The sequence below is a fragment of the Amia ocellicauda genome, chromosome 1 (genome assembly GCF_036373705.1).
Source record: "Amia ocellicauda isolate fAmiCal2 chromosome 1, fAmiCal2.hap1, whole genome shotgun sequence".
NCBI classification, from domain to species: Eukaryota; Metazoa; Chordata; class Actinopteri; order Amiiformes; family Amiidae; genus Amia; species Amia ocellicauda.
In genome coordinates, this window is record NC_089850.1 from 2,049,872 (window position 1) to 2,070,000 (window position 20,129).

General features: G+C 38.5%; 1 protein-coding gene across 3 annotated transcripts in view; it reads left to right on the forward strand.

Annotated features, from left to right (window-relative positions):
• Nucleotides 1–20,129, forward strand: part of reps1 (RALBP1 associated Eps domain containing 1) — a 181,560-nt gene that overhangs the window by 30,448 nt on the left and 130,983 nt on the right. For all 3 annotated transcript variants that reach the window (XM_066700473.1, XM_066700647.1, XM_066700558.1), the window contains exon 4: nt 3,578–3,734. In XM_066700473.1, the coding sequence (XP_066556570.1) occupies nt 3,578–3,734 (157 nt within the window). The remainder of the gene's footprint in view (nt 1–3,577; nt 3,735–20,129) is intronic.

A 20,129-nucleotide genomic window follows, 5' to 3' on the forward strand; every position in this document is an offset into this window, starting at 1 on the left:
TAGCACAATTATATTATATACAAGTAGAAACTCTTGATCACAATTGATTACAATTAATGCGCAAAGAGGTGAAGAAGTAGGTAGACTCTTCAAATTCACTTTCCAAATATGTTTTACTGTTCAGTTAAAAAGAACTACACAAATACTAAATAAAGATTTCTCGTGATTAGCATAGATCTCTTTCCTATCACAACAGTAGCAACCAACTTATGAATCTTAAAACTTGACTGAGCAGAAGTATAATTTTACCATAAGAGATGTCTATTTTTTACAACCACTTGTACAAGCAATATGCTATTCTTAGGTTTTTCTTCCTATGCATTTATATCTCGATTATCCATACCCAAGAATTACAAATGGTAATCAACTACAAACGTGTTTCTTTCCTGGCAGCAATATGCAAGTGTGTGTGTGTGTGTGTATATATGTGTATATATATATATATATATATATATATTATACAGTACTTTGCAGAAGTTTTAGGCAGGTGTGAAAAAATGCTGTGACGTAAGAATGATTTCACAAATAGACATGTTGATAGATTGCATTTTGTTAATTGAAAAATATAAAGTGAATGAACAGAAGAAAAATCGAAATCAAATCCACCCTTTGCCTTCAAAACAGCATCAATTCTTCTAGGTACACTTGCACACAGTTTTTTAAGGAACTCGGCAGGTAGGTTGGCCCAAACATCTTGGAGAACTAACCACAGTTCTGTGGATTTAGACAGCCTTAGTTGCTTCTCTCTTCATGTAATCCCAGACAAACTCTATGATGTTGAGATCAGGGCTCTGTGGGCGTCATACCATCACTTCCAGCACTCCTTGTTCTTCTTTACGCTGAAGATAGTTCTTTATGACTTTCAATGTATGTTTGGAGTTGTCGTCATGCTGCAGAATAAATGTGGGGCCAATCAGATGCCTCCCTGATGGTATTGCATGATGGATAAGTATCTGCCTGTTCTTCTCAGCATTGTGGAGACCATTAATTCTGATTAAATCCCCAACACCATTTGCAGAAATTCAGCCCCAAACTTGCAAGCAACCTCCACCATACTTCACTGTTGCCTCAAACCACTCATTTGTGTACCACTCTCCAGCCCTTCGGCGAACAAACTGCCTTCTGCTACAGACAGATATTTCAAATTTTGACTCATGAGTCCAGAGCACCTGCTGCCATTTTTATGCACCCCAGTTAATGTGTTTTCGTGCATAGTTGAGTCGCCTGGCCTTGTTGCCACGTCGGAGGTATGGCTTTTTGGCTGCAAGTCTTCCATGAAGGCCACTTCTGACCAGACTTCTCTGGACAGTGTACCAGGGTCCCACTGTTTTCTGCCAATTCTGAGCTGATGGCACTGCTGGATATCTTCCGATTGCGAAGGGAATTAAGCATAGATGCATCCTTCATCTGCTGCAGTAAGTTTCATTGGCCGACCACTGCATCTATGGTCCTCAATGTTGCCAGTTTCTTTGTGCTTCTTCAAAAGAGCTTGGACAACACATCTGGAACCCCTGTCTGCCTTGACATTTCTGCCTAGGAGAGACCTTGCTGATGCAGTATAACTACCTTGTGTGTTGTTGCTGTGCTCAGTCTTGCCATGGTATATGACATTTGACAGTAAACTGTCTTCAGCAACCTCACCTTGTTAGCTCAGTTTGGCTGTTCCTCACCCAGTTTTATTCCTCCTATACAACTGTTTCTGTTTCATTTAATGATTGTGTTTCAACCTACATACTGGATTGATCATTCGCACCCGTTTGGTAAAATTGTTTAATCATACACCTGACTATATGCCTACAAAATCCCTGACTTTGTGCAAGTGTACCTAGAAGAATTGATGATGTTTTGAAGGCAAAGGGTTGTCAGTCCAAATATGGATTTGATTTAGATTTATCTTCTGTTCACTCACTTTGCATTTAGTTAATTGATGCATATAATCTATTAACATGTCTATTTTTGAAAGCATTCTTACTTTACAGCATTTTTTCACACCTGCCTAAAACTTTTGCACAGTACTTTATGCGTGTGTATATACACCGATCAGCCATAACATTATGACCACCTGCCTAATATTGTGTAGGTCCCCCTTTTGCTGCCAAAACAGCCCTGACCCGTCGAGGCATGGACTCCACTAGACCTCTGAAGGTGTGCTGTGGTTTCTGGCACCAAGATGCTAAGTCCTGTAAGCTGCAAGGTGAGGCCTCCATGGATCGGACTTGTTTGGTCAGCACATCCCACAGATGCTTGATTGGATTGAGATTTGGGGAATTTGGAAGTCAACACCTTGAACTTGTGATTCATCAGACCAGGCCACATTCTTCCATTGCTCCGTGGTCCAGTTCTGATGCTCACGTGCCCATTGTAGCCGCTTTCGGCAGTGGACAGGGGTCAGCATGGGCACCCTGACTGGTCTGCGGCTACGCAGCCCCATACGCAACAAACTGCGATGCACTGTGTGTTCTGACACCTTTCTATCAGAACCAGCATTCACTTTTTCAGCAATTTGAGCTACAGTAGCTCGTCTGTTTGATCGGACCACACGGGCCAGCCCTCGCTCCCCACGTGCATCAGTGAGCCTTGACTGCCCATGACCCTGTTGCTGGTTCACCACTTTTCTTTCCTTGGACCACTTTTGATAGGTACTGACCACTGCAGACCGGGAACACCCCGCAAGAGCTGCAGTTTTGGAGATGCTCTGACCCAGTCGTCTAGCCTTTACAATTTGGCCTTTCTCAAAGTCTCTCAGATCCTTATGCTTGCCCATTTTTGCTTGCACATCAACTTTGAGGACAAAATGTTCACTTGCTGCCAAATATATCCCACCCACTGACAGGTGCCATGATGACGAGATTATCAGTGTTATTCACTTCACCTGTCAGTGGTCATAATTGTTATGGCTGTTTGGTGTATGCATTAATAAAATGAATGTATTGAAGCAATACAGAATATGCCAGTGTGTTTTTTTTATATATATTTCAACTGGGAACAATATTGGCTGGTAAAATTGGGCATCCAACTGCTTAATCCAAGTTAATTTCCCACCCTGTTTTACATTCAAAAGCTGTACTGGTCACATGGTTTGGCAATATTGCATTAAACACATTTTCAAAATATTCTTGTAACATTTCTTCAAATGCCTGCTCCGAGACAATTATATTTCAGTATTGTTAGTTCCTACTAGTAAACATGGCTGCTGTAGGCTTTTCAAACGTCAATTTTACGCTCTCTGCAAATATTGCTCTTTGTATCACAGACATAATGCAATAGCCCCCTGAAACTAGGTGCACTAACTGATATCAACTGTATCTACAGATAATAGACACATATTTTTTGTATCGTCTCATCACGTACTTTGACTGTATTGCATTTTTCCAAAACATTGTCAGCCTTTTCTGTGAAACCAAATGTCTTGATATAGCCAAGTTTAATCTTAGTTTATCTTATGCTATCTCTCAAGTTTGTATAGTTGGGGTCCTTAGAGTTGCACCACCACAGTCTCTCCCTGCAGTTTTCAGTTCATCCTCGTAGACATGTTTGCTTCCAAGTTTCCTGTTCAGTGTTCATTTTCTCTCTTCAGGGTGAATCCACTTCTCCAGTAGTCTCCCCTGATCAGTCTCCACCAACTTCTCCTCACGAATGGAGAAAGCACCAACGGCACCCCAGTGGTGGAAACTCGGAGCGACCTCCTGTAGCATCAGGGACAGTCTGGACTCCCTTTGGAGAAGCACAATCAGGTATCTAACAATGTGATATTTTCTAAAGATATAATCAAAAGATATTTTCTAACATCTGTGTTTCAAGATGCTTGTTATCAAAGTTTTATCTGTGTAAATAAATCATAGCGATGAGTAGCAAGGTCAAGAGCAATCTATCCAAAATAACACACCTCCCTCCTTTGAGATGCATTCCCCACCTCCTAAAGTTGTGATTGATCTATACATCACATAGGTTTATAGTTAGAAACACAAATTATCCCAAAGAAACCCCACCCAAACAACTTACTTCAACGATACCTAGTTCATGAACTGATTTGCGGGAAAGGTCTGTGTGCAAGAGTCTAAGCTTGCATATCGTCACCAGAAATGTTCCACTTTGCAACCTAGTGAAGTTGCTAGCAAATTTGCAGTAATGGATCTGTGTGAATGCAGGAGAATAGGAATGTCATCATATGATGCATCACATCCTTGTGTTGTCGTGACGCAGTACGTTAGATACCTGGCATAACCAATCAGCAGAGAGTGACGTATAGTTTGTGTTTCCCTACTGATTATTTGTTGTTTGCAAAAGCCTTAGTCCTGAGTATGAACTGACCCAGTGCCCTGCTTAGAATTAAGAGCCCATTATTAGGCTTCCATGCATGAAGTGTTATTGTTAGGATTTCTTCTTATTTTTTTTCTTCTGCCAGAAATTTCAAATGCCCCTTAAACGTTCATACATGCATGACATCTCACTTTGCAAGTAATATACCACAAATATCTGCAAATGCAGTGAAAACTACACATGCCATAATTACTTAATTGTACATAAATATAATCATATGAAACCTATACATCACAAGAAAAGTAAGACACTGAAGTTTTTCATTATTTCTATAATTTGTACATTTGAATACAGAAATGTGCATTAGCAAAGAAACTAAACCAAAGTTATACAAACACCATTTTAATTTTGAAAACAACAAGAATGTTTTTTAAAATACAAAACACCACAGAAGTTTACAAATAACTGTTCAAGAGATATTATCAGTTTTGCAAGGAGCACACCTGTCTAGAAGCTTGTCAGATTTACAGGCAAAACAACAAAAACAATACAAAACAAATTGGCATGTTGGCTTGTGCTGTATGTTTGAATACATGCAAAAGCATCTTCAAATGTACAGATTACACCGTGTAACAATGTTTTATTTATTTTTTTGTTCCTGGGTAGTAAATGTTATTTCCTAATTGATTATGACTCCAAAGTATAGAAAATGGCTATTATTCCCCACAAACTTTGCTTTTGTGACCAGGACAGTGATATTTTGATATGTACCTATTTCCAATGAGAAAATTGACAAATTTGTGTCTTTTCATTCACATAAAATCAGTTAAAGTATAATTGTAAATCTTGAGAAACTCCTCGCTTCTAAATCTTTTGTAGTCATTTTTGTATTACTTTAGTATAAATGCATTTTAATTTGGATTCATACGTTTTTTTCTGACTTCTGTGGACCAATAGACACGCATTCACCCGTTTTCTCATTGGAAAAAGTTAAATTTCAAAATATCACTGTCCTGGTCACAAAAGCAAAGTTTGTGGGGAATAATAGCCATTTTCTATACCTATACTTTTGAGGCATAAGCAATTAGGAAATAACATTTACTACCCAGGAACAAAAAAATAAATAAAACATTGTTACACGGTGTAATCGGTACATTTGAAGATGCTTTCGCATTTATTCAACACACAGCACAAGCCAATTTGTTTTACCCAGGAACAAAAATTGTGTTACATAGTGTTATTATTGTTGTTGTTATTATTACCAGTAATATGTACATTGTATGTACATTGCTTACCTGTAAAACTTGCAGATGTGTTCTTTCTTTGCTCAGAAATCAGTCGGTCGGTTTTGCCGTGTTTAATACATCTTGGACTACTACTACTTTTTATTTCTTAAGCTTAGTGGTTTTCTTGTGTCAATTCTGTAATTTGGGTTGTAAAGGGGATTCTGACGTTTAGGTTGACCAGCTGAAATAAACTAGAAACTTCTTAATCTGTACCTTCACCCCCTCGCATTTACATTCTTGTTCTCCCCTTATTCCAAATCACTATCATGACTGTCTACAATACTGAACTAGAATGCTAAAGTTCATGGAGAAACTTTGTCTGCATGTGAAGTATGTTTGAGTATAGTAAGCAGTATGTTTCACTGTACACTGTAGTAAGAAGGGCTGGGCGATATGACTTAAAAAATATCTCAATATTTGTAGAAGTTTGGGCGATACACGATATATATCTCTCTTGCTTGTTTTTATCCAATCAAGCTACAAAATAAGACCAAATACATTCAAACTACAAGTATTTTGTTAATCATTAAATATGCAAAACTAACTAATATCACATGCAGGCTGTCATGGTAAATATATGCAGAATGCAACACATTATAGCACAAGTGTGCGATTACTATTATGTGTGTTATGTTATGGGACACAGTAACACAAGTAATAGAAATCACGCAACACGTGCACTGTAAAATGGTATAGATTCAGGTAGATTTACCACATCCGGGTTTATAGTGGCGCATTTAACATCTGCTTGACAGGTACATTTCTTCTCTGACTGTCGCGTTTCGATTCTGCTACAAAATAGTAGTAATAATAATAATAATAATATTATTATTATTATTATTATTATTATTATTAATAAAAAAAAACTGTTGTACCACTTCACCATCTTAATAAAAAGAAAATGAAACTTTCTGCATCTGTTTGCATTGCTTTCCAATTTATTAAAATGCAAACAAACTATTTTTCTAAAAAATTTATACAAATTATATACATCTAAAGTAGCGGGGGTGGGCGGTGCGATCACTATATGTACTATATTATAATAGTATATTATGGTATAATAGTGTACTACAGTATTTGTTGTACTACTGTAGTAGGAACTTGAGTACATCACAGGGGTCTACAGTATACTATAGTATACAACACTGTACTATAGTATGTTGTAGAAGTGTAGTACATTACAAGGTACTACAGTATTCACTAGTGTACTATAGTATATCACATATTACAGTATAAAAGTGTACTGTAGTATATCACAAGCTACTACAGTATACTGTAGTATAATAGTGCATTATGGTATAATAGTGTACTACAGTATGTTGTACTACTGTAGTAATAAATACATCACAAGGTAATACAGTATAGTATAGTATAAGACACTACCATAGTATTTGCTGTAGTACAGTAGTATTTGTTATACTATACTATACTATAGTACATGACAAGGTACTACAGTATACGATCAGTCATATGTTTTAGGTTGCATTTATTATTATTGACAATAAAAAAATGTTATGGGGAGCTATATGACGTTGTATGATATTATTATTTAGTTGGCCTTTGAAAGTATGACAAAAGCATATTTAAAAATATGTAATACTATGCAGGTTAATATGATTGTAACCACACAGCAGAAGTATAATAATTTGGAATAGGTGCATCATTAATTATGTAAAAGTATGCAGCTTAGTAATTGTATATGGCAGGTACGTTCATATTTATAGTCATAGTATGTAAGTTAGTATAAGTAAATGTAAATTATTAATATTAATAGTATGATCATTAGTAATAGAAGTAGTAAGTTTAATAATATTAATCGCTAAGTTAGAAAAAGAGATTTGAATAGAGGCAGTTTAAATGTATTAACACGTAGTGTCAGTACTTATAGAGTGGAAATTGTCAGAGGGGTGACGCGCTTTATGTAGAACACATTTAATGTGCTTTAAAATACCATTACTATTGTTACTGGACTGCCACTTTAAGGCAGTGCAGAATGGGAAGGGGGGTGTGGTTTAATTAGGAAGTAGTTTGTTTAACGCATTTGCTCCAATGTGTGGCAGTCGGGTAGAGTTTATTCACTCGCTGTATATATGTGTGTGTGTATATATATTTGTATGTATATGTGTGTGTGTGTATATATATTTGTATGTATATGTGTGTGTGTGTGTATATATATTTGTATGTATATGTATATATCTATCATATGTATATATGTATGTGTGTGTGTGTGTGTGTGTGTATATATATATATATATATATATATATATATACACTCACCTAAAGGATTATTAGGAACACCTGTTCAATTTCTCATTAATGCAATTATCTAACCAACCAATCACATGGCAGTTGCTTCAATGCATTTAGGGGTGTGGTCGTGGTCCTGGTCAAGACAATCTCCTGAACTCCAAACTGAATGTCTGAATGGGAAAGAAAGGTGATTTAAGCAATTCTGAGCATGGTATGGTTGTTGGTGCCAGACGGGCCGGTCTGAGTATTTCACAATCTGCTCAGTTACTGGGATTTTCACGCACAACCATTTCTAGGGTTTACAAAGAATGGTGTGAAAAGGGAAAAACATCCAGTATGCGGCAGTCCTGTGGGCGAAAATGCCTTGTTGATGCTAGAGGTCAGAGGAGAATGGGCCGACTGATTCAAGCTGATAGAAGAGCAACTTTGACTGAAATAACCACTCGTTACAACCGAGGTATGCAGCAAAGCATTTGTGAAGCCACAACACGTACAACCTTGAGGCGGATGGGCTACAACAGCAGAAGACCCCACCGGGTACCACTCATCTCCACTACAAATAGGAAAAAGAGGCTACAATTTGCACAAGCTCACCAAAATTGGACAGTTGAAGACTGGAAAAATGTTGCCTGGTCTGATGAGTCTCCATTTCTGTTGAGACATTCAGATGGTAGAATCAGAATTTGGCGTAAACAGAATGAGAACATGGATCCATCATGCCTTGTTACCACTGTGCAGGCTGGTGGTGGTGGTGTAATGGTGTGGGGGATGTTTTCTTGGCACACTTTAGGCCCCTTAGTGCCAATTGGGCATCGTTTAAATGCCACGGCCTACCTGAGCATTGTTTCTGACCATGTCCATCCCTTTATGACCACCATGTACCCATCCTCTGATGGCTACTTCCAGCAGGATAATGCACCATGTCACAAAGGTCGAATCATTTCAAATTGGTTTCTTGAACATGACATTGAGTTCACTGTACTAAACTGGCCCCCACAGTCACCAGATCTCAACCCAATAGAGCATCTTTGGGATGTGGTGGAAAGGGAGCTTCGTGCCCTGGATGTGCATCCCACAAATCTCCATCAACTGCAAGATGCTATCCTATCAATATGGGCCAACATTTCTAAAGAATGCTTTCAGCACCTTGTTGAATCAATGCCACGTAGAATTAAGGCAGTTCTGAAGGCGAAAGGGGGTCAAACACAGTATTAGTATGGTGTTCCTAATAATCCTTTAGGTGAGTGTATATATAGTGAGGGGAAAAAAGTATTTGATCCCCTGCTGATTTTCTACGTTTGCCCACTGACAAAGAAATGATCAGTCAATAATTTTAATGGTAGGTGTATTTTAACAGTGAGAGACAGAACAATAACAAAAAAATCCAGGAAAACGCATTTCAAAAAAATTATGAATTTATTTGCATGTTAATGACGGAAATAAGTATTTGACCCCCTTCGACTTAGTACTTGGTGGCAAAACCCTTGTTGGCAATCACAGAGGTCAGACGTTTCTTGTAGTTGGCCACCAGGTTTGCACACATCTCAGGAGGGATTTTGTCCCACTCCTCTTTGCAGATCCTCTCCAAGTCATTAAGGTTTCGAGGCTGACGTTTGGAAACTTGAACCTTCAGCTCCCTCCACAGATTTTCTATGGGATTAAGGTCTGGAGACTGGCTAGGCCACTCCAGGACCTTAATGTTCTTCTTCTTGAGCCACTCCTTTGTTGCTTTGGCTGTGTATTTTGGGTCATTGTCATGCTGGAATACCCATCCACAACCCAGTTTCAATGCCCTAGCTGAGGGAAGGAGGTTTTCACCCAAGACTTGACGGTACATGGCCCCGTCCATCGATGCGGTGCAGTTGTCCTGTCCCCTTAGCAGAAAAACACCCCCATAGCATAATGTTTCCACCTCCATGTTTGACGGTGGGGATGGTGTTCTTGGGGTCATTCCTCCTCCTCCAAACACGGCGAGTTGAATTGATGCCAAAGAGCTCGATTTTGGTCTCATCTGACCACAACACTTTCACCCAGTTCTCCTCTGAATCATTCAGATGTTCATTGGCAAACTTCAGACGGGCCTGTACATGTGCTTTCTTGAGCAGGGGGACCTTGCGGGCGCTGCAGGATTTCAGTCCTTCACGGCGTAGTGTTACCAATTGTTTTCTCGGTGACTATGGTCCCAGCTGCCTTGAGATCATTAACAAGATCCTCCCGTGTAGTTGTGGGCTGATTCCTCATCGTTCTCATGATCATTGAAACCCCACAATGTGAGATCTTGCATGGAGCCCCAGACCGAGAGAGACTGACAGTTATTATGTGTTTCTTCCATTTTCGAATAATCGCATCAACTGTTGTCACCTTCTCACCAAGCTGTTTGGCGATGGTCTTGTAGCCCATTCTAGCCTTGTGTAGGTCTACAATCTTGTCCCTGACATCCTTGGACAGCTCTTTGGTCTTGGCCATGGTGGAGAGTTTGGAATCTGATTGATTGATTGCTTCTGTGGACAGGTGTCTTTTATACAGGTAACGAGCTGAGATTAGGAGCACTCCCTTTAAGAGAGTGCTCCTAATCTCAGCTCGTTACCTGTATAAAAGACACCTGGGAGCCAGAAATCTTGCTGATTGATAGGGGATCAAATACTTATTTCCCTCATTAACATGCAAATCAATTTATAACTTTTTTGAAATGCGTTTTTCTGGATTTTTTTGTTGTTATTCTGTCTCTCACTGTTAAAATACACCTACCATTAAAATTATAAACTGATCATTTCTTTGTCAGTGTGCAAACGTACAAAATCAGCAGGGGATCAAATACTTTTTTCCCCCACTGTATGTATTTCAAACGGCACAATGTGACTCCCTTAACTTATTACTCTTTCTGCAGATTTGTAACTGCAAACAATACTTGTTGCCGTATTATTTATAATTTACTTACCAGACGTCCTTAACCCGGGCAAGTTACAGTTGAAACAAAATTCACACGTTTCACGATTAATCATCCAGCTACAATATAGCAGGTTATAATTTAACTAAAGTGTGCACGTTTCAGGCATGGCGTTTATGGACGCATTTATTAAACCAGTCCTTCATTTTTTAGAGGGAAACCCAGATCTGCTGTATTTATTTATTCATTAATTTAACTTGTAAATGGGCACACATTAACTGAATCGTGTTCACCTTCCTACTGATTGTCTCTGCGGATTGTCCTGCACACCATTCTCAAAACCACAGCCTGAAACACCGTCCTGCTGTTCATAAAATATGAATAAAATCGGCTGCTAGCGATCAGATTGTTATCCTTCAGTTTATTCAGGGCACTGCAGCGGTGTCCTGTGTTAATACACTCAGATATTAACTGTAAGCAGTCATTGTTTCTGTACATGGATTTCACTCCATGCTGCTAATAAAACTGTAATTTCTTTGTGATCGCATACGGCACTTGAGATTATATCTTCCGACACAATATATTTGATTTCTTCCCTGTGTCTACTAATCAAGCACACACCTCCGCTTCTGAAAGCGAATCATTTACTTGGTGGGTGTGATGGATGCTTATGGACACGTCTAGCACCAGATAGTTAACCATCCACAAAACCTGGACGCGTCCAGACGCTTAGCCAGTGGTAACGCCTGTTTAAGCGTCCGAGGGCGGACACGTCCGCCAGTGGAAACGGGGCACTAGAGCCCAAACCCTCTCTCTCCCCACCTCCAGGTTGTATGCTCCCCCTCCCTCACATTTCCTTCATCCTCCACCCATTTTTCCTGTCTTCATCTGTCTCTAAAATAATTCAAACATGTAAGATAACAGAAGGTATTACTGAAGATTTCAAAAAGTGGGGCAAATTGTGAAATGCAGCTCATGCTGTGAGGTCTTGAAAAATATTCATTTCTCATTTCTCAATGTCTGTTGGCCCATTACCACCACCACCACCACCACCCCCTTGTCAAGTGCATTTTCTCTTCTTGCACGTTTTCTGGACACAGAAAATTAATTTAAACTAATAGATAGCTGGCATTCGTAGAAGTCATCTTGGAGCTTTGATAGACATTGGCTTACAAAAGATGCAGTACAGTTTGTGTTATTATTTATAGTTAATTTGTTGTTTTTTGTATTTGTATTTCTGTACACATTCTAGGTGAATTGGTGAGGTTGACTGGTCTCTTCAGAGCACTGCCGTGATATTGTAATGCCGTGAGGTTCTATCCAGGGAGTCCTGCCTTGTGCACTGTGTATGCCAGATCAATCCAGTTGTTGCAGGGAAGGAATTGATGAAAGGATGGTTTTGCTGGTGACATATTGTCCACACATCATTGTTGGTTTAGATTGGATTTTAACTCTGATAGTGTCATTTCCAGCAGATGTCAATGTAAAGATCAGTTTAAAATTTTGAGAAAAAATAAATAAATAAATTGTAAAATCATTGAAGCATGATTATAAATGAAGCACCACTCACAGCTTTTCATTCCTGGTAGTTTGTGTCCTGGTTTGTCTGTGTGCTTCATGCTTTGTCTATTGCTGGCTTCTTCAGTCCAAGTTGTGCTGTTATAGACTTATGTGAATTGGGATTCATATCACTGTCACATATCAATTTGTTGAGAATAAGATGCGGATAAAACTCCATGTGGTGTTGTGGTTGAGACTAGGGCTGAGAGGTCCATTTTTATATTTTTCAGATGTGCTGTAATAGGTGAAGAAGAACAATTAGGGTATAACAGTACATATTGTGATTTAATAAAAATAAACTCACAGGTGTTGCTGATTTATTGTTTATTTATTTATTATGAAATAAACAATGTTATTTGTCAGACTGTTAACAACTTGTTCAAATAAATACATGTTATATTCATAATATGCGTCTAGTATTAAGCAAAGTGGTGATTCAGGCAGGAAACTCATCTTATCACACACAACAGGTAGAAGCCCATTGGCTGCTTCAGAAAATGAATAGGAAAAACTAGTATTTAAACTCACCCAAAAGAGCGTCGCCTGCTGTGCTTTTGAATTCACCTTCACCTCCGCAGCCTCCACCTGTGTCCTGGCTTCCATGTCAAGGGTGGAGTGGCAGCTGCTCTGCCCCCTGCCCGTAGCTGACGTCAGTCAGGCATGCAAGGGTTACCAAAATGAATGGCTGGCAGGGACCGCTTGAATGTGAGAGCAATGCCAAAGTCTGTGAAATTATTGTAATACTGTCAATCAGGGGCGTAAAGTAACGTATTACAACTACTCTCGTTCCTGTAATTGAGTAGCTTTTTCGTGTACTTGTACTTTTTTGGAGTATTTTTCCAATGTGGTAATTTTACTTTTATTTAAGTATGTTTTGAGTGAAGTATTGTACTTCACTACTTTTAAAAAGGCATTTGTTACAGAGTACACATTTTGTAGGCTGTCACGAAAAAACTAAATGTCTGACAGACAATTAGACCAATAAATGAAGGAGCAAGACATTAAAATGTCCAGCATCCTGCCCACAACACTCAACAGGCCAATCACAGTGTGTGTCGTGATGGGGAACGGTTGGCCAGTCCGTTAATCAAGGATTTGAAGTCAGTCCTCCAGTCCAGCAGCAATGACCATCGAATTGAAAGACGGGGTTGCGCTTTATTTATCTGGCTTCGCCAAACCAAAATGAATTCAGGTATCAGCAGAAACGAAACTACAGCAGACAGTAAATATCTCTGTGTGTGTGTGTATTTCTCCGGCTTATCCGTTCTTATATGTCACTAAAAATTTGAATTAGATATCTATACGGCGTTCCAGCTGTGAACTCCTCAAATGTAATAAGTTAAAAACACTTTCTTCTGCAACCGTGGGACCTGCAGTTTATGTGGCAGGATATACTGAATACAGTATAGCCGACAATCTGGGCTTCGTAATAACAATTAGTCATTGTGTAAGGGTTCGTGTTGAGTCCTGAAACATGATTTTCTACAAGTATATTCATATATTATTGTCATTATGTATTGTATTTGCAGATTTGCATCTGCTATAGCTCTCTCATTATAGTTAATGGGTATTCCGTTTTGTCATTCATTTTAGTCTGTCAGTTGTGTTCTAGGTAAGGTGGTGTTTTTTTTTTTTGTATGTATTTATTTATATATCAGCTACAGCCATTTAGAAATAATAACACAAACTTTTCAATCAGTAAAACCATTACATTGTTACATATCTCTGCATATCTCCAAGATCTCAATTACTTAATTGAACCCTAAATTGGTGATTATTTCCTAAATCAGAGTCTTTTCATTATTTTAAACAACCGTTTTCTTCCCCAATTTAAAAAGTCATGTTTATCATGCTGTACACCTGTTTGTAGGCATCTGCATTTGTTATGTTCATCCACTAATTTATTCAGGTTTTTCCTTTAATTTGTCACCCACGTGTGTGTGTGTGTGTATATATGTGTGTTAGTGTTGGCTTAGAGATCATGTGACAACGCTTTGTTAAAAGTAACAATGTAATTTGTACTCGGAGTACTTTTTAATTGAGCTACTTTTTACTTTTACTTGAGTAGTTTTTTTTTAACCAGTACTTTTACTACTACTTGAGCAAAATTTCATCAAAGTAACAGTACTTCTACTTGAGTAGTATTTTTCAGCACTCTTTGCACCTCTGCTGTCAATAAACTATTATGTAATCACGTGAGTTGTCCTGACTGAAATTATATTATTATAGTGTTTTAGGTACAAGAAGAAAGATTGAAAATGTATGGTCTAGTTAATATTTCTTAATATTTCTTACATGTATCTTACCTGTAATGAGTTGGAGTCTCTGTTGTTGAATTGCTTTCTGTCTATCCTGAATGGGAGGTATTGTGCCCTTCCTTAAGCAGATGGGCACCAGGTAGGCTGTTGGGCATCAGTATAGGTACCCTAAGGCACCTGTAAGGATTAGGTAAAAGGATAGGAACATCTGCTGCAAATAAAAGGGTCAAATGGTAACAATTAGTGGGTAACATTAAGGGATACTTTTAGTGGTTCACGTTTTAGTGATTAACAGTGATGGTGTGTCTTCAATGAATTTCATTTCATACATCAAACTGTATGAAATGTAATAACTTTAAATAGTTTATCATCATTAGGTATTGATAACAAATTTGGCTGGACAAATTACAGGTTTGTATTTTCAGGTACAGAATAAATAGAGCAAAAGTCAGGATCATGGTAGCTTTAGTATGTCTGTGCAACACCAGATGAGAAGACAGTAGATGGATATGAAATAAAGATTGGATCAAGAAGAGTATTCTTGGAAGTTGTTGGGTGTCTTATTAACTGCTCAAAGCCATTGTCCATTAATACATTCAAAATTGGCTTGTTCACGTTTGAAAGCTGGTCTTCATTGGAGTCTCCACAAATAATTGGGTGTTGATCCACTATGTCCAGTGATTCAACTAGGCAGTTAAGATTTGCAATGAATTCTGCAATAGAATAGTTTGGTGGCCTGTAGACTGTAGCAACGATGGCTGTGTGTGGTTGCTCAACCTTCAAAACCAAACTTTCCAGATCTGTCACATTGTGTACATACTGAATAACTTAGTATGTAGGTTGTTATTCACATACATAGCAACTCCTCCACCATTCTCAGTAGAAATGTGATTATTGTTGATGTAGGACACATGTCTATTTGTTTTGTACATTGTGTATCCTGGCAGTTCAACAGATGGCGAGGATGACCCAGTCAGGAAAGTCTCAGTGAGACACAAAACATCAGCAAGTAGTATTTCATGATGGCTGTTTAAATCAGCTTTGTGTGATTTCAAGCCTTCTGTATTGTTATGGATAGTGAGAGTGGGAATTTCACTTGTTGACAAAGTCTTGAGTAGAGGCTGGACACTGTTGAAATTACACACACACACACACACACACACACACACACACACACACTCACCTAAAGGATTATTAGGAACACCATACTAATACTGTGTTTGACCCCCTTTCGCCTTCAGAACTGCCTTAATTCTACGTGGCATTGATTCAACAAGGTGCTGAAAGCATTCTTCAGAAATGTTGGCCCATATTGATAGGATAGCATCTTGCAGTTGATGGAGATTTGTGGGATGCACATCCAGGGCACGAAGCTCCCGTTCCACCACATCCCAGTACAGTGAACTCATTGTCATGTTCAAGAAACCAATTTGAAATGATTCAACCTTTGTGACATGGTGCATTATCCTGCTGGAAGTAGCCATCAGAGGATGGGTACATGGTGGTCATAAATGGATGGACATGGTCAGAAACAATGCTCAGGTAGGCCGTGGCATTTAAACGATGCCCAATTGGCACTAAGGGGCCTAAAGTGTGCCAAGAAAACATCCCCCACACCATTACACCACCACCACCAGCCTGCACAGTGGTAACAAGGCATGATGGATCCATGTTCTCGTTCTGTTTACGCCAAATTCTGACTCTACCATCTGAATGTCTCAACAGAAATCGAGACTCATCAGACCAGGCAACATTTTTCCAGTCTTCAACTGTCCAATTGTGGTGAGCTTGTGCAAATTGTAGCGTCTTTTTCCTATTTGTAGTGGAGATGAGTGGTACCCGTTGGGGTCTTCTGCTGTTGTAGCCCATCCGCCTCAAGGTTGTACGTGTTGTGGCTTCACAAATGCTTTGCTGCATACCTCGGTTGTAACGAGTGGTTATTTCAGTCAAAGTTGCTCTTCTATCAGCTTGAATCAGTCGGCCCATTCTCCTTTGACCTCTAGCATCAACAAGGCATTTTCGCCCACAGGACTGCCGCATACTGGATGTTTTTCCCTTTTCACACCATTCTTTGTAAACCCTAGAAATGGTTGTGCGTGAAAATGCCAGTAACTGAGCAGATTGTGAAATACTCAGACCGGCCCGTCTGGCACCAACAACCATGCCACGCTCAAAATTGCTTAAATCACCTTTCTCTCCCATTCAGACATTCAGTTTGGAGTTCAGGAGATTGTCTTGACCAGGACCACACCCCTAAATGCATTGAAGCAACTGCCATGTGATTGGTTGATTAGATAATTGCATTAATGAGAAATTGAACAGGTGTTCCTAATAATCCTTTAGGTGAGTGTATATATGTGTGTAAGATAACAATTAAAAACAGTCTAGAAACCTGAACTCTAAGAACATTTTCAACACAGAAAAAATGTTTCAATATGTGTTTCACAATTTCTTCCGAGACGGCATGCTACAGCAATGAGGCTTTAATTGATTTTATGAGTGATAGGCTATATGACCAGTTCAATTACATCATGCATTTCAAATTGTCTGTAAAAATCTGTATTGTAACCAGCAGAACCATCGGTTTTATTTTTTTGAGAAACTCATACATTTTATTAAACTAAATCGTTGATACACACAATACAACTTACCTCTGTGCGCTGATTACAGTTTTGTACAAAAACTAAACTTTATTCAAACTGTCAGTTGCTTCTTTTATCCACTAGATGGAGCAAAGAAGCTTTTTGTGAAGCATAACAGAATAATTTTCATGAGTCTCCTTTCTTTGAAGCAAATGACTCTGCGTTTGTGTGATTTAGGCTTATATATACAAAAGACCACTTTAATGGTTTTATATATTGTAAGTTTAACATTCATATTTTTTGTGTAATTTAAATTGTTGTATACAGAATTTGTAAGTTTAACATTTAAATCCATTCAGACTTTTTTGGTCTTAATGTATGTTAATATCTTTATAACTGTGCTATTAAACATTAAAATTTTAATTGCACAAAAGTAAAGTTTTATATGAACATATTTATAAAATGAAATACTTAACAAATATATATATATATATATATATATACTACAATTACAGAAAAAGAAACCGTGAACATACCACTAACAGTGGATCTTAAGAATGGAATTAACATTTTTGAAAAATGAATACAAATAGAAGTCGGGAAACCAACATGCAGTATAAGACGTAGCTGAACAGTTATGCACATTTTTAAACTGAAACAAACACACAATCACAATTTGAATTAAGGGGCTGTACTGAAAAGGATTGATCACCATACCTCAGCCTCACTCAATCGTTACAGATCGCTGACTAGTACCTATCTTCTGTCCTCACTGCAACTTGACTAGTGCCTTCAGTCCCTTACACCCCTTCTCCTTGCAACTGACTGGCACCTGCAACCCCTCCCTTGCCTGGAACCAACTTTGTAGATTGTGTTGTTGTGTCTGCACACACTTCTGATTTGAAAGACACAACTCTTGATCCTTACAGAATCACACAATCACATTTTCGGAAGTGTTTTATAGCAGCTTTATAAAAAGGTTCTTAGCTTTTTAAAATTTTCTAGAAATTTAATATGGGTTGTAAAGCAAACATTATCACATTGTTTAAGTGCATTACTATATAAACAACTTTTAAAGAATTGTAGCTTTAAAGCAGCTTTTTAGCTTTTCTCTAAGAAATTTAGCCTATTTTGCAGTTGACCTTGAGGTAGGTCAAAGGTCATTTTCATATAGATCATACATGGGTTCCTATACATTTTCCATATGTGACTGGGTCATTGCCGGTAAATTGTTGCAGGCAATTTTTACAGCAAGGGTCCTAGTCTAATTGCTGGAAACGTGTGAATGGAGCAGGATAATAATTGCCGGCAAATTCAGCGTCAAGTCCTTGCATGGCGATGCAGTGCGTCAGCTAACTGCCGTAACCAATCAGAATAGGGGCGCATTTTTGCGACCACAACATGACGAGGTTAAGCCACCTTTGACCAAGAACTTGTGACCGTAACGAGAAAAAGGACCGGCTTGTTAGAAATGGAGGTTGAAAATAATATAGTTGCAGCAATTCTGAGTGTTATTTATGAATCAACAGGTTAGTGTATGTATTACTAACTATTGTCAAACATGTCAGAAGTTATGTACCATAAATAATACAAAATATTATCTCTATACAGGCAGACATGTTACCCCCCTCACACTGGGTTTGTTTCAAACTAAATCTTTTTAATTCGTTTGCTTTGAAATGATGCATCAGTGTGCTTACCATTCACACTAGCCTTGTGTACAAACGTGCTCAGTTCGTAACTCGGGTTCGTTTTCGTGGTTTACTTCCGTGTTTTCTCAGGACTCAGATAATATTGCAATAATCAAGTAAGCTCGGTTCCTTTTGTATTAATAAAACGCTGGATATTTACATTTTACATTATTAATGCATATAAGAAATGGCAGCATAACACATACAATAACAAATACATATGACTACATTGTATTTACTGTATATTTCCTATACATGTGTGTAAATTGTAAATTGCATTATACATGGGTGCATTCACGTTGTGCAGAATGTGCGCAGATCTGACCAGCAAAGCAATTCATTTTCATAATCAAAATTGGGCTTCAAGGCATTTGAGATAGAAGACAGAAGACAGCAGACACTTCATCACACAGAGAGTTGTCACAATCTTGAATAAACTCCCCAGCGGTGTGGTTGAAGCTGACAATTCAAAAATACACTGGATAGGATCCTTGGATCACTTCGTTATTAATGGACACCAAACGAGCACGATGGGTCGAATGGCTTCCCTCTCATTTGTAAACTTTGTTCTTAAGGATAGGCCTCTGAGTGCATTCACTACGATAACCTTCCCCTTTGTCTGCTTATCTAGACAGCATTTAGGCTTATTTTGGGAGAAGTACTGAAATAGTGCAGTGAGGCCTACATGCATACTTTTGTCACTACTGGACAAAACCATATTCAAGAGATTCCTGCAAGCCCAAGCTCAACTGGGGATCAAATACAATCGGGAGCAAGGAGTCTGCAAGAATCTGGGGGGGGTGGATACATCTTGTTTTCGTGCGGGAGGTGTCCCCAACGCCCATGGAGTCGGGCATATATTCCCCGGGGAAAGGAATTTAATGTTCTCTCAATACCCTCCACCCCCATACCTATACACAGTAGAACATATTAGATTATTAGAAGAAAATGTGTGTTGGTAACTGTACAGATAGACCTAAAGAATGTCGGACAGGCATCTTGTGCTCCTGTGAGAGAGAGACTGATTTTGAGGTGCTTCTGCTACCCACATTTACTACATGATACTACAGCTGTGGACAACCTGACTGACACCCATTCCAATGGTTCATTTGTTTTGAATCAGTTGAAATGGTTTTAGCTTCTGTTGCAGCTGCAGGTTAATAAACACAGCTTTATTTAAAAAAAAAAAAAAACACTGGTGTTAACAATAAATAATTTTTCACTGCGGTGAGGGTGTGGTACCATGTACTGGCACAACCCTAATGTGCATGCCTTTATTTTTTTAAATCTGTTAAATTCAGCAAATACATTGTAAAGTTTATTCGCTGCAGAGGTTATTTTCACTTAGAAAACTT